At 57.3% G+C, this 20,644-nt stretch overlaps 1 protein-coding gene across 5 annotated transcripts; it reads left to right on the top strand.

Moving 5' to 3' along the window:
• Positions 1-1,230: 1,230 nt before the first annotated feature.
• NLGN3 (neuroligin 3) lies at positions 1,231-19,441 on the top strand. Of its 5 annotated transcripts, none has more exons than XM_043974430.1 (8): positions 1,231-1,367; positions 2,888-3,544; positions 4,376-4,435; positions 7,822-7,881; positions 9,557-9,706; positions 13,788-13,973; positions 16,258-17,047; positions 17,657-19,441. In XM_043974430.1, the coding sequence occupies exons 2-8, from the start codon at positions 3,088-3,090 to the stop codon at positions 18,501-18,503; spliced, it is 2,550 nt and encodes an 849-aa protein (XP_043830365.1). In that variant the 5' UTR covers positions 1,231-1,367; positions 2,888-3,087; the 3' UTR covers positions 18,504-19,441. The 5 variants fall into 5 exon arrangements, with proteins under 5 accessions (XP_043830365.1, XP_043830366.1, XP_043830368.1 ...); XM_043974435.1 differs by lacking the exon at positions 1,231-1,367 and adding an exon at positions 8,711-8,747 and having other exon boundaries at positions 3,471-3,544; XM_043974431.1 differs by lacking the exon at positions 4,376-4,435.
• The last annotated feature ends 1,203 nt before the right edge of the window (positions 19,442-20,644 follow it).

Below are 20,644 nucleotides of genomic sequence, written 5' to 3' on the forward strand. Positions count from 1 at the left end.
GAGGGGAGAGCTAGGTGAGGCCAGCCTGAGTTCCAGCACCTCTTCCCCAGATGAGGCCCAAGGGTACTGGGTTAGGGCTGACAATGCCTTTGGCAAATGACCTTGAGCGAAGAACCGGTATCTAGACTCCAGAGCTGACCCACACTGATGGGAGGTGCTGGGTGATGGGGGGAAGACACAGATCCAACCCTCAAGTCATTGGAAAGAAAAAGACAAGAATTGGGGACTGGGAGAGTCATCGCTCATGAGGATCAAATGACCCCCTTGGGGAGAACCTGGGCAAAGCAGTGTTCACAAGGTGGGAGGGGTGGGGTCATGTCTACCCTCTGGAGCACCGAGCAGGAGCCAGCACTTGTGACAGGATGCAACTTCTTCCCTCTCCTGGTGGGCCAATAGCCTGGGCCAGTCGGGGTGGAATGGGAAGGCTTCCCACCAGGGGATGGGTGGGTGGGTGGGTGGATGGATGGATGGATGGATAGGTGGATGGATGGGTGGATAAGTGGATGGATGGGTGGGTGGGTGGGTAGATGGATGGATAGATGTGTGGATGGGTGGATGGATGGATAGATGGGTAGATGGATGGGTGGGTGAGTGGATGGATGGATGGATGGATGGGTGTGGGGGTGGGTGGATGGATGGATAAGTGGATGGATGGATGGGTGTGTGTGGGGGGGTGGATGGATGGATAAGTGGGTAGATGGATGATGGATGGATAAGTGGATGGATGGATGAATGAAGTGGGTGGATGGATAAGTGGGTGGTGGGATGGATGGGTGTGTGGGTGGGTGGATGGATGGGTGGAGGGTGCGTGGGTGGGTGGGTGGATGATGGGCCAGAGCAGGAGATTGAGCAGGATTCCCCAGGGCACCAAGAAAAATGGCCAGAGCCAGAGGAGGGGAGCCAAAAGCGGGCGGGCGGGCTGGGCAGAGCCAGCCTTTCTTCATTCTTTCCTTCGTTCCCTCCTTCCCAGATGGCCCCACACACGTTGGGCCAAGCGGGCAAAGGGCTAGAAGGGAGCGGTAGGGGCTGCTCTGGACACGGCGATGGGCCTCAGTTTCTCCTCGGTGCCGCGGCGGGAGGGCGTGGCGGGAAGGCGGCCCGGCACCCAAGGAGTTAATGGCGGGGACCCCGCCCCCCCCCTCGCGCCGCGCGCCCCCCGCCCGCCCCCACGCGCCGCGCGCCCCCGCGGTGCGCGGGCACAGCCTGGCTGCCGGCGAACGGATCGGCGGGGACTGGGCTGCGGAGCCCGAGCGGCTGCCTCGCCTCGGAGGCCCCGCCGCCACCGCTGCAGCAGCCGCCGCAGCCGCTCCGCCTTCAGCACGGCCATCGCCATGGCCGCTCCGCCGGCAGCCCTGCCCGGGCAAGAGGTGAGGGCCCCGCGGAGAGCCGCCGCCGGCCCCCGGTCCCCGGTCGCGGCTCCCCTTCCCGCAGCACCCCCCCCCCGCCCGCGGCCCCCTCCCGGGCCGCAGCCGCGCTCCCCCCGGGCCGGGACCCAGAGGGCGTTTGGGGGTCGCCCGGCTTCACTGGGGGCGGGGCGGCGGCGGCGCCCAAGGGCGGGGGGCCTCGGCGATGGGGTGCGGCGCCTAGGGGGTTAATGGGGGTCGCCCTGGCGGAGGAGCCGCGTGAATGAGCGGTCTGTGCCCGGAGGTTGCCATGGCGACGCTGAATGGGGGATTGTGTGAGCTCAGCTGCCACCCGCCCCCCCCCCGCCCCCCGGCCGTCTGTCCGCCCTCTGGCTTGGTCCCTCCTGCCCCGTGCCCCGTGCCTCGGTCTCCCTTCCCGCTCGGGCCCCCAGCCCAGCACTCCTCCCCTGGGCGACATTGCCTGCCCGCCCCCCCCCCCCCAGACACTTTCGCATTCCCCTCTCGTCGTTGATGCTTGCCGGGCGTTCCCAGGCTCCCTCCTCTACCCCTTCAGCTCGCTCTTAAAGGGGCCACCCCCGTAAGCCGGGATGGCGGGAGAAACCGGGGAGGGGAGGGGAGGGGAGGGGGGTCGCGGATCGGGTGGGCAGGAGACTAAGTGTGTTTGTCACCGAGGAGAGAGAGAGAGAGCGCCTCTGTGTGTACGGAAGAAATGTGTGCCAATCATGCTGGGCTGTCGTGTGTGTGTGTGTGTGTGTGTGTGTGTGTGTGTGTGTGTGTGTGTATATGTATACGCGGGCCGTACCTTTGTGTCTCCCCATTCCCTTGGCTCATACACCTTGCCTACCTGTCTCTGTCCCTCCAAGCCACATGGCACCAAGAGTGCCCCTTTCCCTCTCGTTGATTGATTTCACATTCATTGGGCATCAGGATACTTGGCAGGATCCTTTCAGGCTCAGCCCTGGCACTCCCTGTAAATTGGACATGAGATACCCATGGCAAAGGGTCTGGACTTAGAGATCAGGGCGAATTAACAGGAGACACACGGAAGGACCTGTGTTTGACCTCCTCAGTTGCAGGCTCAGATGGGAGGGACAGGTTGAGACTGCCCTACTCTATGGGGGGGGGGGCGGGGCGGGCAGTACAGCTGCTCAGGCTCCCCACCAGGGCCTCAGTTTCCCTGAAGTGCTTTTGACAATCCCACCCTTTTTCAGCTGGTAAAAGAGCTGTTGGGGCTATCTAATCCTGTGAGTAACATCTTTGTGCCCACAGACATTCCCAACCAGAACCGACCCCCCCACCTTATATAAGTGCACAAGCCCTTCTTTCTAAGGCTTCAGGTAGCTCATGGGAGCTGTCCCCCTTTGCTTTGGGTGCCAGGGCTCTTAATTCCCTCGGACTCTCCGCCCCAAGGCAGTGCCTGATAAGCAGGGCCTGTGAGGGATGCTTTGGAATGGGGCCCCAGAACTCGTTTCCTAGCCCTCAGTAGCCATCTTGGCTGATCCTCCCTCCCCTTCTCTCCACAGACTCATCGAGCCCTTAGGGTCTCCCCTCTCTGAAGCAACAGAGCCTGGAGGACCTGCCCCCTTGGTTGCTGGTACCCACGAGTGTGTCCCTCAGGGGCTTAGCTCTGAGGTTCAAGTCAGCTCAGCTATGAGGGGGTTGCCTAGTGGGCCAGTACCGTGACCCCAGAGTCTGCCTTTCCGCCAGTCCCCCTGCCCAGAACATGTGGCTACGCCTTTGTCCACTCTTGCTGCCCCTGAGCCCCGAGCCCACAGCTGGCCGGAGCCTGTGCCTTGCTCTCTGGATCCTCAGCTTGGTGCTGAGGGCCAGTGCCCAGGCCCCAGCACCCACGGTTAATACCCACTTTGGGAAGCTGAGGGGTTCCCGGGTACCACTGCCCAGTGAGATCCTGGGACCTGTTGACCAGTACCTGGGGGTGCCCTATGCAGCACCCCCGATTGGCGAGAAGCGCTTCCTGCCCCCCGAGCCACCCCCATCTTGGTCAGGCATTCGGAATGCCACGCACTTTCCCCCGGTGTGCCCTCAGAACATTCACACAGCTGTGCCTGAGGTTATGTTGCCTGTGTGGTTTACTGCCAATCTCGACATTGTGGCCACGTACATCCAGGAGCCTAACGAGGATTGCCTGTATCTGAACGTCTATGTGCCCACAGAGGATGGTGAGTGTGGCCAGCCCTGGCACTGCTGCTCTCCTCCTCCTCCTCTTCCTCCTCTTCTCCCCCTCCTCTCCCTCCCCCCTCTTCCTCCTCCTTCCTCTACCCTCCTCCCCCACTTTCTCCCCCCTCCTCCCTCCTGCTGCTGCTCCTCCTCCTCCTCCTTCCCCTCCTCTTCCTCCCCCCTCCCTGCTGCCCAGGCGCCTGCCCTTTTGTGTCGGAGGCGAGCATGCTTGTGTGTGCCCTGCAGCATGTAACTAGCTAGCTGTCTGTGCGGATGCTTCTCACCATCGCTGCTTGGGTCCTGCTCCTCTCTTCCCTCTCTCCTCCTTCCCTCCATCAGTCCTCCTCCCCTGGCTCCTCCCTCCTCCCTTGGCATTGGCCTAGCTCCTGTGTGTGAGAGTGACTGGGCCCAGGAGGAGGCTGGCCAGGGCCTGGGAGCAGTGACCGAGCTGAGCTTCAGAGCATCGGGGGCCTCAGGGAAGTGTGGGGCACTGCTGACGGCTACCCTCAAGAGGATGCTGGCTCTACCAGCCCCACCCCCCACTCCGCCCGCTCCGCCCACTTGCCCTGAGAGGCACTGGGTAGGGGTGGTTGGGGGAGCAGGGTGTTCATGGGGAGGGGGGCAGGCCCACAGGCAGCGCTTAGGTGCGTCCTCTGACTAACTGATCCCCCCGGCTCACGGGGCCACCCCCAGGTAAGTGGCAGTGCCAAGGAGATGGCGGGACAGGTTGGCCACCATGTGTCCGCCTGCCAAGAGGCTCCTGGGGGGGTGGAGGGTGCATGTCCCTGGCCTGAGGCCTCCTGTTATTTTTTAGTTTTTTATTCATTTTACAGTAAAGCGGATTTCCAAGGAATGCGCCCGAAAACCCAACAAGAAAATTTGTAGGAAAGGAGGTAGGTAGCGAGCCGGCCGGGAGGGAGAGAGAGAGAGATGGGGAGGACTGGCTGCCCGCCCGCCCACCCTTGCCCCTGAGGACCCGGCCTTCAAGCTGCCTGGCTCAGGCTTCGAGGGGAAGTGAGCTTCCCCTGCCCTGCCCTGCCCTGCCCTGCCCTGCCCTCCCTCGCCCTGCCCTCTCCTGCCCTCCCCTCCCTCACCCTGCCCTCTCCTGCCCTCCCCTGCCCTCCCCTGCCCTGCCCTCCTCAGCTCCCCTGGAGGCTTGAGGGCCTCTTGGGGAGAGGCTGTCTGGGGGGGGCCTGACGAGGGCCTGGCAGGTGGAGAGGAGAAGCCATGCTTCCTCTACATCCCCAACCAGCTTCCCAGCTGGGTGAGAGATGGAGCCAGAAGCTCTGTCGTGCCCCCCCCCAACAGTGCTGATGCCCCCCCCCAGCCAAGTCTGGCAGGCAGATGTGGGTGTTGGGGTCAGCGAGGAGGGGGCAAGCTTTGTCCCATTTAAATTTCTCCTCTTCCTTTCCAAAGCCCTCCCCTCCCCTCATCTTTCAATTGGCTCCTCACAACCTCTGCAAATGAGGTCAGGTGGGTGGTGACATCCCCACTTATAAACGAGGAAACTAAGGCACAGAAAGCTTCTGTGACTTTGTCTAGTCACACAGCAAAGAAGTGGCAGAGCCCAGCTGAGAACCCGGGTCTTCTGGTTACCAGGCCAGTGGTCTGAGGGCACCACAACACCACGTCGATCTCGTTCTTTGGGGTCTTCAGTCCCCCATTGCTCTTCCTCCCTCCCCCCTCCTCCCTCCCCTCCTCATTTCCTCTCTCCCTGCCAGGCAGCTTTGAGGGCGGCCTGCAGGTGGGCCAGTTAGAGAGCTTAGGACCAGCTGGGAGGTATACAGAGATGCAGGCTGGCTGTCCCCCATCCACTAGACTTGCGGGATTGACATCAGGAATGGGCCTTTAAGATCATGGAGTCAGAAAACTGAGGTCTGGAGGCCGCCAAGGACTTGCTCAGGGCCCTGGGGAGTCCCTCTCAATTCTGCCTTTCTTTACACTGTAGTAGGCTGCTTGATTTCCCCTTGGAATGAGGCACCTCCCTCCCCCTTTTCCTGATCTCCCCTCTGTGAATCAAAACAACTGGAGGGGCCCTCAGTAAAATGGGATGCCTAAGTGCTCAGAGGAGGATCTTCCTGGCCCCTCTCCCGATGGGGGCCGGGATAGACGTTCTAGCCAAATACAACCAGCATTCTGGAGCCCACAGCATGGTGCAGGGGAATGAGGGCTGGACTCCAGGGCTACTGTGGGTCCTGCCCCTTACTTGCTGTGTGACCTAGGGCAAGTCCTTTGACCTCTCTGGGCCTTAGTATTCTCATCTCTTAGAAAACAAGGGTGTTGGATTCAGTGTCCTTTCTGACTCTCAGTCTGCCTGTGGCCCTCCTGGCCAGCTTGCCCCTTTGACTTCCTAGAGTGCTTGGAGCTCCTTCTTCTCATATAATGCGCCTCCCTTCCTCCCCCTTGATCTCCTTTGCTGAGCTCGGGAGTTGAATCCTTCCTGTGTAGCCCATTTCTAGAAGAAGAAAATGGATTCCTTTCTGGGGTAGCAGTCACCCAGACAGAGCAGCAGCAAAAGCCTATGTCAGACAGGTCCCAGGCAGCCCTGGAAGTTAGGACTCATAAAAGGGCCCAGTGCTGACCCTGGAGCCATCCTGAGCCCCCCAATTTCCAGACTCTGGAGATTGGGCTTTGCCCAGGTGGGGTTTCTGTGGACTATATCAGAAGCCCCTCGGGAGGATTTTGAGGCCAGGAAGCACTTCCTTTTAGGCCCCTGCTATGTACAAAGCGTATAAGGACAGAAAGCAGGCCCTTCCCTCAAGGAGCTTTTAATTTAATAGGGGGAATACAAGCTGTTCATTGATGGAGAAGAGGAATTCAGGGTTCGGATGAAGGGGGCTCTGGGCACTGATGTTCTAGGTTTTGTTTTTCTCGCGCACTAAGGTTCAGCCAGCGCTTTGCTCTCCTTATGAGAATGTTCCCTGTGAGTCACAGAGAGAAGACAGTTTGAGAAGGGAAAGGAGTCACTTGCAAAGGAGTAAAATAGTCTGACTTCTGGGGGAGCCCATCCCTAGGAGTGCCCCTGAGAGGGCCCCCGGTGCCAGGAGGAAACCTGGCACAAAGATATCCCTCTGTCCCTGCTGTTTGGGTCCCTGTTGGCACCCTGCCAAGGACTGGCCTCAGGCAGATCCTGGCTGGGCTGGATTGGGCCGCTATAGCAGCTCTGGCCTTGGGGATTGCTTCAGTGAGAGGTGGTTCAGGTGGGTGACTTGGCCAGGGTCACTATATCACCCTTCTTTAACCGTAAGAATGTGGCCACTGCAAGAGCAGCTGTTGATAGAGTTGAGGAAAGACATGTTCAGCTTTTTTGGGGAGGGGCGTGGCTTCCCTGAATTGGGAAAGGCTGTCCGGGAGCCCTGTGCACTTAGTTTGGAGGGGATCCATGGGCTTTCTGAGCCCCATAATTGACACCTTCTCTTGGCCATATGATGCTCTGCTTGGGGGCTTCAGCTGGTTCCCTTTTCCTGTTGGATTTTGGGGTCAGTGCCACAGGGAGGGGCAGTGAGGCTACGCTTAGCCCTCTTGCCCAGGCGTTGATGGCCACGGGCCCTGCCTGTTCTGAGCAGTAGCCACAGGGAGAGTCAAGGCACCAGAGTCCAGAACACTAGAGGAAGAGAGGGCATCTAATGTCTTGCCAACAAGAGGGAAAGCCCCCCACATTCCCTCTGTTCTTCTATACTTCCCATCCTCCATGCCCTGGCCAGGGGGTCCCTTGAGGTACTCTTTCTCGAGGAACCCCTGTGGCCAGAGGGGCTTCCCTGCCCAGTCAGCAAGGACAGAGGGAAAGTTCTAGGCCAGGCTTGCTCCCTGTATCAGGGACCCTCTTGGGATCTCCTGGGATGTACCCTGACTCCCAGGAATGGGCTCCTCTAGGTCTTGGGGAGGGATGTGGTCTCTCAGGAAGGGCTTGGTCATGGGCAGGGACGAGTCCTTGGCATTTCATACCAGCCTCCCCATACCTCCGCTCACCCTGTGTGCCCAGCTCCCAGGCCCAGGCCTCTTGTCTCAATGTCCCCAGGCCAGTACACATCCTGCCCTGCCTCTCAGGCCTGGAGGTGCCCAGGGGGATGCCAAGAGGGACCAGTGCCCTCCCCCCTCACCGGAGCATCGGGCCTCAGTTTCCCCGCTCCCCCAGTGACTACCTTCCCTCCCGCTGGCCCAGGCCCAGTCCAGAGCTGGCCAGCTGGGCCACACGGTGCTCGTGCTGTGTTTGAATTCTCTCTCTGTTTTGTTCTCTGTTCTGTGCTGTTGTGTCTCCCCGTGCGTGTCTGGTCCCCAGGATCCGGTGCTAAGAAACAGGGCGAGGACTTAGCGGATAATGAAGGGGACGAAGACGAAGGTATTTGGGGGCTGCAGGGCGCGGAGGCTGGTGCATGGCACAGAGCCCTTCCCCCTGTGGCTGGGGAGAAGCCCCGGCTGTCTGTCTGTCTGTCCGTCCATCCGTCCGTCCGTCCGTCCGTTGGGGTGTTTCTGTTCCTGCACAAGGCGGTTGGTCTGTTCGTCCATCACCGTCAGGGGCCCCGGGTGGCCGTCAGGGGCTTAGAGCTGGGCCGGGGAGGCGGGGCACTCCGGGGCAGTGGGAGCTGCTGATTGCAGCAGGGGACCGAGAGAGAGCTCTGTGGAGTGCAGCCCCCTCTGAGTGCCCGATGTGCTGAAGGGGACAGATTCCTCAAATAACGCCCTGTGCATGGGATGCTCTCAGATGGGCACCAGCCCCCTGAGGACAGGGAGGGCTGGGCACTCCCCACCTCTGATGAGCTGCAGGGAAAACCACAGGAAGCGAGACATGTGAATATGGGGAAAGACTGGAGAACTAAGTGTTGCCTGAAGACCAGGGCCTCTAGGGAAACTGGCCTAGAGCCTGAGCCTGGCTATGTGCTGGGCTGGGCAGCCAGTGCCATGAGATGGAGGAGGAGGGCTCTAGCTTAGTGGGGGCGGCCCTGAAGAATACCTGAGCTCTGCAGAGTTCCCCCTGTCCTCCCCGTGCCAGAGAGGAGGCTGGGGTGGAGCTGGGCCAGACAGTCTGAAACACTGCTAGCCGAGCATGAGGCCGAAGCCAGGGCCCAGAGCTTGTCTATTGGGGTGGGGGTGGGGGACGCTGGGGGGGCGGGGAGGAGACACACGATCCCTGGTCCTTAGACCAGATTTCCCTCTGTGACACTCTCTAGCCACCCGTCGGTCGGTCGTTCCATCTCCCCATCAGGGGTGAGTGAGTGCCCCACCTTGACCCCTCCCAATCGTGAGAGCCTCCCCTGTCCCCCAGGGGCCCTCCCTGAGCGCAGAGCAGCACCGATGTGCTCCTAAGGGTGTGTTCCTTCTGGCCAAGGGGATTGCAGCAGATAAGGATATGGGACCTGGAGCTAACCAATGGCTGGTCAGCATTGGCATTGGCATTGCCTCAACTGGGTTGGGGGAAGGAGTTTTCCCCCTTGGTCCTGCCCTCTAGAGCTTTTCTAGCTTCTTCCAGGGCATGTGCACAGGCACAGGGGGCTCTGAGCCCAAGAGAAGCAAGCTCCACCCCACCCCAGTCCCCTCAGTCCCCTTTCTTTTCCCCTTGTGCTCCCCCACTTGTCTCTGTCTGCACTGGGGGGAGGGGGATGCAGCAGCCACAGCTGCCATAGCCCTGTTTCCATGTGACTGGTCTGGTCTCCCTAAAGCCGTGCCAGGTCCCAGGACTCCGTCAGGGGGGAGGGTCAACCCCAACCTGCTCTCTTAGCCCAGTAGTGGTGCCAGGCATGATGCCTGCCTTTAGCCCTCAACCAGAATGTACTGAGTGAGCCTGGGGGAGCCTAATCGCCCTTTCCACAAACCCAGTGAGACCAGAATCAAGCTGGCTCTCTCTCTCTCGCTGTCCCTGGAGCCCCACATCCTGCCCTCGGGATGGTGATGGTGTCCTGGCACCTGGGATCGCTTGGCCGCCTTCTCCCTGCCCAGCCTCTCCTGGGATGGTGGGCTGGGGGGGGGGGAGTAGAAGGCCACCCCCCCAGCCTCTGTCTCACCTCTTCTCCTTGCAGACATCCGGGACAGTGGAGCAAAGCCAGTCATGGTCTACATCCATGGGGGCTCATACATGGAGGGCACGGGCAACATGATTGATGGCAGCGTCCTCGCCAGCTATGGCAACGTGATCGTCATCACCCTCAACTACCGGGTTGGGGTGCTAGGTATGGCTGGGGGAACGGCAGGCCAGGATGAATGCTGCCGCTCCAAGCTAGGGGCCAGGGCAGGAAGCTGCCGTCAGCGGGCCAGGCTGGTCTAGGCCTTGGTGACTACGGGAAGCTTAGTTCAGAGGCTAATAGCTTTAGAAGTGGCAGGAAGCTTGGAGGTGCCCAGTCCCGCCATCCCAAGGCTCCCTTCTCCCAAGGTTGCTCCCTTCTGGGATTCTGCTCTGTGTGTCCCGCTCACTGTTCGCTCGCTCGCTCGCTCTCTCTCTCTCTCTCTCTCTCCCTCCCTCCCTGCTGGCGGCACCATCATGGTTCTCTTAGCATGGGAGCATGGCCATGCAGCCCCTCAGGGTCCTCAGGAGCCCTGAGTTGTGGGAGTCTGTCCTCTGAGGGGCTGCTCCAGGTACCTGTTCTCCAGGGCTGGGCCTGCCTCCTGGGCAGAAGGGCAGAGAGCACCTTTGTTCATTTCAGCGCCTGGTTTGTTACTTTGCTAGTCCCAGGCCTGTGTGTGACTCTGGTGCACATGTCCCTGGGCCCATGACATGAACTCTTGGTTCAGTGGGATGAGAAGTCAAGCATCACTGACTGTCTGGGGCACATGGAAGAAGAGAGTACTGTGCTCCAGCCCAGATGGGAATGGGAGTGGGGCACAAGAGGAGCCCTGGGGCACACATAGCATCCAGCTGTTCTCAGCAGCCCCAGGGGCAGTGAGAGGCCTGGGGTCTTGCTGAGAAGCTTGGGGGCTGCTGGCCCCTTGGGAAGACCCTAGGGAAGCCTCACTTAGCTTTCTCAGGCCTTCACTTCATTTTTTTTTTTGTTTTGGTTTGGTTTTTTTGGTTTTTTTTTTAGTAAGGCAATTGGGGTTAAGTGACTTGCCCAGGGTCACACAGCCAATAAGTGTTAAGTGTCTGAGGCCGGATTTGAACTCAGGTACTCCTGACTCCAGGGCCAGTGCTCTATCCACTGCGCCACCTAGCTGCCCCTAGGCCTTCACTTCTTACTGAGAAAATGGAAAGCTTCAACCTTTCTGGTTTTTTTTTTTCTTATTTTGTTTTTAAGTGAGGCAATTGGGGTTAAGTGACTTGCCCAGGGTCACACAGCTAGTGTTAAGTGTCTGAGGCCAGATTTGAACTCAGGTACTCCTGACTCCAGGGCCGGTGCTCTATCCACTGTGCCACCTAGCCGCCCCAACCTTTCCGGTTTTTACATTTGATCAGCAGCTTTATTTAGTGAAGGTCTTATTGGGAAATAAATAGAACCTCCTAAATTCAAACCTCAACCCCATATTCCATATTCTAGCCACTTGAGTTGGGGAAGAGAGAGAAGATGAGGAGGGAAAGGAAAGTGGGAGGATCGAAGTATTAGAACCAGACAGGACCTTAAGACCTAGGCCTCCGGTTAGAATGGCCCATATGGGGTCATCTGGTCCAATCCTCTCCCTCCTTTTTCCAGCTTAGGAAATTGAGGCAAGAGAGAGCAGGAGGGGACAGGAATAAGGAAAGGAGAAAAGACTGAAGGAAGTGTGTGTGTGTGTGTGTGTGTGTGTGTGTGTGTGTGTGTATGTGTGTGTGTGTGTGTGAGGTCTGCTCTGCTCCTTAGGGAAAATGCCCTTTGAAACAGTGGCTCTTCCCTTCAGTCGCTCTGGCCAGGGGAAGATGCCCCAGAAGCCTGGCTGCAGGAGTAAGCCACAGGGCACAGGCCAAGTCAGGGCCTTTTGTAGAAATACAGTTCTGTGGATTCCTGTCACACTGGTTTAGAGGCTCCTTTCCCAAGTGGGATAGTCTGATCACCCACTAGGGGGAGAAGTTTCTGGATCAGCTGTAACCAGAAACAATCTTTCCCTGAGGACTGGAGGAGGAAATCGGGCCAAGGGCTGGATCTGGGCCCACAGCCAGAGGCTCCCCCTGCCATCGCCACCACCGCTGCCACCGCCTGCTCTGTCCCCTTCGCTCCCCGCTCTGGGTTAAGCCTGAACTGTGGGGAAAAGCATGGCCCGGATCTCTGGAACATCAGGGCCGCCGTGCAGGCCAGCAGAACTGGAACAAGATGCCCCTGAACAAGGGGTCCTCCAGCCTTTGCCTGACACCCCACCACAGGCAAGGGTGCCTCACTGCCTAGCTCATTGAGGAACAGCTCCAAACATTGGACGGCCTTTGCCTTGGTCCAGCCTAGACCTCACTCCCTGGTCTAGCCCTGGCCAGTGCATTGATCCCACTAAGTCAATAGACAGGTAGCATCCCTGGCACTGGAGGAGGTGGGCAGGGAGCACCAAGCCTGGGTGAAAGGTTTGCTCTCAGCTGCTCCTTGATCTCCACAGAGCTTGGACACAGTGAGGAGGCATGGGCACAGTTAAGTAGTCTTCCTAGTTTACAACTACCCAAATGATTGGGGTACTCTAGAAGGAGGGCTGAGGGCATGGGTCTCCCTAAAGCTGAGAGGGGGCGTCTGGGAGGCTTTTGTTCAGAGCCTCAGAGTTTAACATTCTCCCCTCCCTGCCTCAACTCACCCTGTCTGGCCAAAAAAGAGAGCCTCCAAAACTGGTAATACTGGCCCCTAGTCTCAGATGCCCATGGCTGACTTTGCCGACTTCCTCAGGGCTGCAGCCCTAGCCTTGGGCCAGGGTGCTTGGCTGGGAAAAACAGAGGCAGACAGCATTTGGCATTTGCCCTCCTCCTTGACACTAATGCTGAAGGAGGCTCAGTAGCCCAGTCTAGTGGAGTGCCCACTGGCCCTGCACTGAGGGACTTTTGTGTCCATGATGGGTTGTGATGGGCTTTCCCACCATTCCTTCATGGGTCCTTAACAGCGCTCTCCCTTAGAAGTCTTTTGTTGTATGGGAGCCAATGGGACATCAGCCAGAGGGCAGCATCACTCCCATCCACAGGCCTTCGGCTCTGTTGCTGGCTCAGTTCTTGGCCCTTTGAGGTCCTGAGACAAGCTCCCCATACTCATCAGCAAGCAAGGCTGCTACTGCCCAAATGAGAGAAGGAGAGAGGGGGGAGTACAGGATGGCAGAAGGGAGACAGGAGCACCCTGGATTTTGCACTAAAAGAGCCAAGGGTGTGGGCGAAGACTAAGGGCCCTGTTTTGGCTTCGCTTCATCTTTCTCCTGTTTCCCAGAATTCCTTGCTCTCCCTGTCTCCAACCTAAAGCTGAACTCCATCTGTCTGTAGAGGACAGGCTGACCCCCATGTAGCAGCCTGGGCCCATTTAGGATGGATTCCATTTCTATTGGGGACTCAAAGGAGCATTTTGGGATCTAGGGACCGCCTAATGTGGCCTCACATCAAATGGGTTCCAGGCAGTATACATAAGCCCAAGTCCTCTTCTGTGAGTCAAGGCTAGGGACAGGTGGGTGCCCACAACTCATTGGGGCTACCCAATGGGGAACTCTCAGAAGGAAGGCCAGATCCTCAGGGAATGGGATAGGTAGGCCCTTTCTCTGGGATAGCCACCAGGTGGGTGGGAAGGGCGTTGCCACGGCAGTATGGCTCCACAGCAGCAAATCCCAGCAGGTGGGTGGGAAGGTGGTCTCCATGGCAACATGTCTCCTCAGCAGCAAATTCCAGTGGGTGGGCAGGAAGACCTGTTCCCATGGTAACGTGTTTCCAAAGCAGTGACGCTTTCCCTCTTCTCTCAGACCAAGAGGGTCCCTTGGGATGGGTTCCATAGGAGGAGCAAAGAAATGGAAGGTCCTGGGACCATATGCTGAGACTTAAGGAGAGAGGCTGGGGGTGGAGGCCCCCAAGGACTAGCTTCTCCTGGGCCATTAACAGCAGGCGCTCGAGAACCATTGGGAGGGTCCATGGGAGTCTGAGTCTTTTGCCCTGAGCAGGGCCTGAGATTGATGCCCTCCCTGGCCTTGGTGGGGGAGGAGGGGCGGTAGCAATCAAGTCTCCTGATATGAAGTAGACATCTTTCCCAGAATGGTGACAATCCTTGAGAAAAGGGAGCCACACTCTGGGCATCAGTGAGGAAGAGAGCTAGACACGGTCTTTGGCTAGCCTTCCCATACCATGCCATGCCCCCAGCTCTCCCAGCCAACAACCTCCGTTCTTCTCACCTGTTCTGTTGGGCCTAGGTTTCCTGAGCACCGGGGACCAGGCTGCCAAGGGAAACTATGGGCTCCTGGACCAGATTCAGGCCCTCCGCTGGGTGAGTGAGAACATTGCCTTCTTTGGTGGAGACCCTCGGCGCATCACTGTCTTTGGTTCCGGCATTGGGGCCTCCTGTGTCAGCCTCCTCACACTGTCCCATCACTCTGAAGGTGAGTAATTCCTCAGGGGGATAGTCTATGGAGGGATCTGGGGAGGGGGTCTGGCTTCTATGGGCTGCCCCCTTAGCCCAAGGGCCTGCCAGACCCTGGAGTGCCCACTGACAGAAGAGAGGCCTTTCTCTCAGGGAAGAGGCCCTGGGTGGAGAAGGAGGCCCCTTCCTTCTTCCCGTTAGATGTCAGGAGACATCCTTTTAGAGGGAACGAGTCTCAGGTTGGGGTGGAGGGGCCTTACTTTGTTTTATTTTTATTTATTTTTTTACGGGGCAATGGGGGTTAAGTGACTTGCCCAGGGTCACACAGCTAATAAGTGTCAAGTGTCTGAGGCCAGATTTGAACTTAGGTACTCCTGAATCCAGGGCCGGTGCTTTATCCACTGCACCACCTAGCTGCCCCCAGGGCCTTACTTTGGAAGTGTAAGAAACCTCTCTGAAGGGGAAAGGTCATTCATGTTGGAAGTGAAAGGCTCCTTGTGGGACGTGGAGTCTTTCCACAGGACTGGGGAGAATGACTCATTGGAACCCACCTTCTCTTGAGCCAGTGAGATACTGTGAAGGGAAAGGCTCTTCTTTATCCTTTGCCCTGCCCTGCCCTCCCCTCCTTTCCCCTTTCCAATGGCAGTGTAGTACATTACTTAGAGGGTCAGTCTTGGTTAGTGTCAGGAAGGCCTGGACTCCAGCTCAGCCTCTGACATTTACTGTCCTTACAACTCAGGGCCAAACTTAACCTCTCATTGCTCATTGCAAAGAGACCTTTCTGATCTGACTCACTAGAGGGAGTTTCCATGCCAGGAGTTCCCCTACACTTAGGAAGTCACAGGAAAGTGGCAAAATGTATCTGGGCCTCAGTTTCTTCTCCTGGCCCTGTGGACCTTGGCCTTGCACTCTCAGCTCCCATCCAGCTTGGCTATTCTGTGTTCCTTTAGTGAGAATCTCTTGTTTCTGAGAGGAGACAGTCTTCTCTCTCTGGCTTGGGAGTCTCCCCTAGGAAGACTCCCTGAGATGGGAAAGAGAGCATGGCCCCCAAGACTGTGGCCACAAACCTCCCCATTCTGGTTCTTGGAGAGAGAGGAACTGAACTCCCTTTGTGTTGCCTAAGAACTGAAAGTCTGTGGTCTCTTGGAGCCCGTTTAACCCAGGGGTCCCCAGAGAGGGAGGCTGTTTCAGGCTCTATCTGGCTAATGAGGGGTGGTAAGAGGCTTATATTCTTCTCCCCACCCCACCCCCGCCCCCACCAAGCAATTGGGCAATATCCTTCCCTTCTCGCCAGCCTCCGTGGCAATGGCTCATGTCCTGAGCCATGGTTTTGGCTTGGGATCTGAATCGTGTGTCTGAGGCCCAGTTGCTGCCTCATGGCTAGGTGAGGAAATCCCTTTTTCTTGGGAGTCCTGGGCTGGGGGAATCCCACTCTCTTGCCGAGAGCAGGCCAATCAACCTTCTGAGAGGGTGGCCTCCTTTCTCTGGGGTATGAGAAAATGTGATGATGTAGTTGCTGAGGGACAAGAGGCCCTTTTCCTAACTAACACTAAGGTCTTAGAGTCCTGCTAGTAGTGTTTGCTGGAGACCTGGTGACCTCAGGGCCTTAGGCCTACCAGGCTCTCCTGGGACCTCATAGAGTATGTGGGGCTTCTCTCCTAGTCCTTGTTTCAGGCCTCTCAGGAGAAAGGCCCCTTTGTCATACAAGAGCCAGCTCCCTGGTGGTGCTTTGGCACAGAGCTAGGCCCAGCTGGGCAGGAAGCAAGTAAGGAAGCCAAGGGGGGGGGGCAGGGGGAGGTGGGGAGAGGTGAGAGGAGAGACAGAGACAGAGAGACATAGAGATAGAGCCACCAGACAGAGATACCAGACAGACAGAGGACCGAGGAGAGGAAAAAGAAGCAGACAAACACATGAAGAAGACCAAGAAGGTTAAGTGTTCTTTCTGGACACTTACTATTCAAGCAGTGGCTTTGCAATCAGCATGATCTCAGTTCAGATCCCTTCTCTGACACATTAGCCATGAAAACTGGAAAGGCAGAGAGGAGGAGCTGCTCACTGAAATCCCAGCCAAGGTCAGGCTTCTTCTCCTTTGGGTCATCAGCACAAAGAGGCATTCCTTGTTTGTGACTCAGAACAGATCTCATAACAGTAACAGTGCATGAGGAACCTGGTCCCATCTGTATACCAGGGTCAAGGAGGGAGTTCAAGTAGGGCTGAAATCTGGCCAGGAAATGCATAGATCCTTGGTAGTTGGGGCTGGTGCCTTGGGAAGCTCTGACCTGTGTGCTGCCTGTCCCCTGCAGGGCTCTTCCAGAGGGCCATTATCCAAAGCGGCTCGGCCCTGTCTAGCTGGGCGGTGAACTACCAGCCAGTCAAGTATACTAGCTTGTTGGCGGACAAGGTGGGGTGCAACGTGCTGGACACTGTGGACATGGTGGATTGCCTACGACAGAAGAGTGCCAAAGAGTTGGTGGAACAGGACATCCAACCAGCTCGTTACCACGTGGCCTTTGGTCCTGTGATCGATGGGGACGTGATCCCTGATGACCCTGAGATCCTCATGGAGCAGGGCGAGTTCCTCAACTATGATATCATGCTTGGCGTCAACCAGGGGGAGGGACTCAAGTTTGTGGAGGCAGTGGTGGACCCTGAGGATGGAGTCTCAGGTACTGACTTTGACTACTCGGTCTCCAACTTTGTGGACAACCTATATGGCTATCCGGAGGGCAAGGACACCCTTCGGGAGACCATCAAATTCATGTACACAGACTGGGCAGACCGAGACAACCCTGAGACCCGCCGCAAAACTCTGGTGGCCCTTTTCACTGACCACCAATGGGTGGAGCCCTCTGTGGTGACAGCTGACCTACATGCCCGCTATGGCTCACCCACCTATTTCTACGCCTTTTACCACCACTGCCAGAGCCTCATGAAGCCAGCTTGGTCTGATGCAGCCCATGGGGATGAGGTGCCCTACGTCTTTGGCATCCCCATGGTGGGCCCCACTGACCTCTTCCCCTGCAACTTCTCCAAGAATGACATCATGCTCAGTGCTGTTGTCATGACCTACTGGACCAACTTTGCCAAGACTGGGTGAGGAGATGTCCAGGTCCCTGCCCCTTTAGGACCCCAGCATGCCTTCCCCTCTAGCCAAACCCTGTCCATCATCTATCTCCTCTTACTCCAGAGTCACCCTCTCATTCTGGGCCATTTCCTTTTTAACAAAAACTCTCGTGGGGCTGGGGGGGAGACAGCTCGGACTTGGGGATGCAAGAGGGCTCAAGGGGGGCCTGGTGGAACCTGGTCTAGGAGATTAGAGACCTTGTAAAGTGGGAATGAGGGGCCCCTGAGCATCCAGGGATTGCCAGGGCACTACTGAATGCCATCCTATTCAGGCATGGGGAGTACCAAGCCAACATCTGTCCAGCATCTTTGAACGTGAGACATCCGGGGCTTGGGGAAGGAGATGATAGCCACAGGGCCAAGGGCAGTGGGAGTCCAAGATCTTGGGAAATGAGGCTGGGGAGAAGGTAGCAAGGGGTGTTGGAAGGAGCTGGAATCAGTTGGGAACCTAGGACCGGGAAAGAAGAAAAACTGCAAGGTGGATGTGAGGGATGTTGCACTTTGCCAAGCCCCCTTCATCCACTATCCCTACCCTTCCAAGGCAGGGTGATGACCCCTGATTTCCATGTGGTATTTCAGGGATCCCAACAAGCCCGTCCCCCAGGACACCAAATTCATCCACACCAAGGCCAACCGTTTCGAGGAGGTGGCCTGGTCCAAGTATAACCCCCGGGACCAGCTGTACCTTCACATCGGGCTGAAGCCCCGGGTCCGTGACCACTACCGGGCCACCAAGGTGGCCTTCTGGAAGCACCTGGTGCCCCACTTGTACAACCTGCACGACATGTTCCACTACACCTCCACCACCACCAAAGTGCCGCCCCCGGACACCACCCACAGCTCCCACATCACTCGCCGCCCAAACGGCAAGGCCTGGAGCACCAAGCGGCCCGCCATTTCTCCAGCCTACAGCAATGAAAATGCCCAGGGCACCTGGAACGGGGGCCAGGATGCTGGGCCCCTTCTGGTGGAGAATCCTCGGGACTACTCCACAGAGCTGAGCGTCACCATTGCTGTTGGGGCCTCCCTCCTGTTTCTCAACGTGCTAGCCTTTGCTGCCCTCTACTACCGCAAGGACAAGAGGCGGCAGGAGCCCCTGCGGCAGCCCAGTCCTCAGCGGGGTCCCGGGGGCCCCGGGGAAATGGGAGCAGCCCCCGAGGAGGAGCTGGCGGCCCTACAGCTAGGCCCTTCGCATCATGAATGCGAGGGCCCTCCCCCCCATGACCCACTGCGCCTCAGTGCCCTCCCTGACTATACCCTGACACTGCGACGTTCCCCCGATGATATCCCCCTCATGACCCCCAACACCATCACCATGATCCCCAACTCCCTGGTGGGGCTGCAGACGCTGCACCCCTATAACACCTTTGCTTCTGGCTTCAACAGTACCGGGTTGCCCCACTCACACTCCACTACACGGGTATAGCTCTAACCTAGAGCCTTTGCCCAGCCCAACCCTGCTTCCCCCTCCCTGCCCAGCACCCATCTGTGCACACCCATCCACCCAACCCCCCGGATACACACGCACAGAGCAGACCCCCATGCACAACCGCAGACACCCCCATGTACAAACACATATCCAGAATAAACATGAATGGACTCTTCAAAGAAGTCAGCATCCCTGGGGAAGCAGGAAGCAGCAGGTACCTCTCCCTGGTGCTGGCTAGCCCTTGGCCCCCCCACCCCCAGCCAACCCCATGCTTGGGATCCCTCTCCCTCACACTGGGCTGTTCTGGATCTTGGGGGGGTTGTCTTTTTTTGTTTGTTTAATTTTTGAATAAGTGCTTTCTTCTCCCCAGGAAAGGCAGAGAGAAGGCAAGGCCCCTTCCCCCAACCCCCCCCATTGCTCACATAGCCAGAGACCAGGGAGTAGGGTCCTTTAGGCAGAAATTCAGCCAAGGAAGAACATGGGCTGGAAAAAGGAAGGGGAAGAGGATGTGAGTTGTCTGGCCCCTGGTGTGGTTCAGGTCAGCCCTGGCCTAGGTCTGACCAGGGGCCACTGGGAGGGGGTTGCTTTGGAGCAGGGCCAACTTTCACCCTGGTACCAGGCCCTGGGAGACTACGCTGAGGACCTGGACCACTCGCCTGCCCACCCACCCACCCACCCACCCGCTGCAGGCCACCCAAGTGCACTCTTGGGTGCTGCCCTTCCCCACCCTTGGGCTACTGCTGTTAGGAGCTTGCCCCCTTTTTCTTTTCGGAGTCTCTTTTGTGTCATTTCTCTTTAAAAAGGACTTTTTAAAAAAAAAAAAAGAAAAAAAAAAGAAAAGAAATTAGTTCTTAAAACACTAATGGAAACCCCTGGAGTTTGTTCTTTGTACAGATTTTAAACACGGTGTCTTGATATAAAAATAAAAACTCCGGTTAGCGCTCCCAACCTGTGTCCCTTCTCCAGGCCCTGCTACGGCAGCCCCTCCACCCCCGGTTCCCCAACAATTCGAGGAGGGGGCCTCCTGGGCCTTGAACCTTCGCCGCCCTTTCTTCTGGACTGCTTAATCCCTAGGCCTCCCTCAGCTCTTGGGATCCTGGAGCCGAGGCCTTCTATCTACTCTGAGCATCTCAAGGGCCTCAAAGAGCAAAAATGAACAATTGGTCCTTGGTGGTGGCAGTGTTGCCCAGCTTCCTCCCTGACAGGCACCTTAGCTTGCCCTCAGATTTACCCCTATACAGTTACACTGGATTACCCATGTAGCTCCAAACATGAGAATGAGTTCTAGGGAGACTAGATTGGACAGGCCCATTGACTTCCATAGAGAGAGACATGCCCCCTAGTCCAGGAAGCTGAATTGGACAAGGTTTTGGGGTCCCGGGACCAATCTGGGGAGTGGACAGAGTGGGACTCATCTCAGGGACACACGTGGTTTTTCATGTTCCTAATAACTTGGCAGCTTCATTGGAGATATTGCCAGAGCAATAATAAGAGTTTCTGCACCTGAGGCAATCTTCAAAAAAGGTTCCTAAGACACAGAAATCATCCTCAAATCATCGCTTATAGACATTCAATTGAAGTGGGGAAGTGACAAAGACTGTGAGAGATGCTAAGGCTAATCCCTGGTGTGTGTGCATGTGTGTGTGTATGCGTGTACGTGTGAGTGTGTGTGTGCATTCGTGTGTGTGTTGCAGGGAGCATCCCTGGGCTGCATTCTCCAGCTAGCAGCTTTCAATTTGAATGAACTATTCTTGCTATCTTAGTGTGATGCTCACTTGTTTCTGGGCTGCTGGTGGAGCATAATGCTGTTGGCATCCGTAGATTGTGGCACCCTAAGGCCCAGCTGCAGACAGCCCATCCTAGTTACTTAATATCCTAGAAAGCAGGAAGAGAATTCTTTAGAGACCTTGACTGCACTCTGACACTGTGTCAAATGACTTAACAAATCCCAGGAAAGGACCTTCAGACCCAAGCCCCTAGTGGGTAAAAACATAAGGTGGTAAATGGTCAGGCCAAGGACCCCAACCTGAGCCAATTTCCCAGGCAGGGTTGTAAGAAAGACAATGGCAGACTTGGAACCAGGTACTCAAGAAAGACCTGCTCTGTGCCAGGCACTGTGATAAGTGCTACATTTGGAT

This window comes from Dromiciops gliroides, chromosome X, assembly GCF_019393635.1.
Source record: "Dromiciops gliroides isolate mDroGli1 chromosome X, mDroGli1.pri, whole genome shotgun sequence".
NCBI lineage: Eukaryota > Metazoa > Chordata > Mammalia > Microbiotheria > Microbiotheriidae > Dromiciops > Dromiciops gliroides.

What these genes read in the sequence shown, in the direction of transcription:
- NLGN3 (XM_043974430.1), top strand. Translation starts at nt 3,088, where the DNA reads ATGTGGCTACGCCTTTGTCCACTCTTGCTGCCCCTGAGCCCCGAGCCC. An exon ending in TGAAGGGGACGAAGACGAAG is followed by an intron (nt 7,882 to 9,556) that starts GTATTTGGGGGC and finishes TTCTCCTTGCAG; the next exon opens with ACATCCGGGACAGTGGAGCA. An exon ending in CTACCGGGTTGGGGTGCTAG is followed by an intron (nt 9,707 to 13,787) that starts GTATGGCTGGGG and finishes TGTTGGGCCTAG; the next exon opens with GTTTCCTGAGCACCGGGGAC.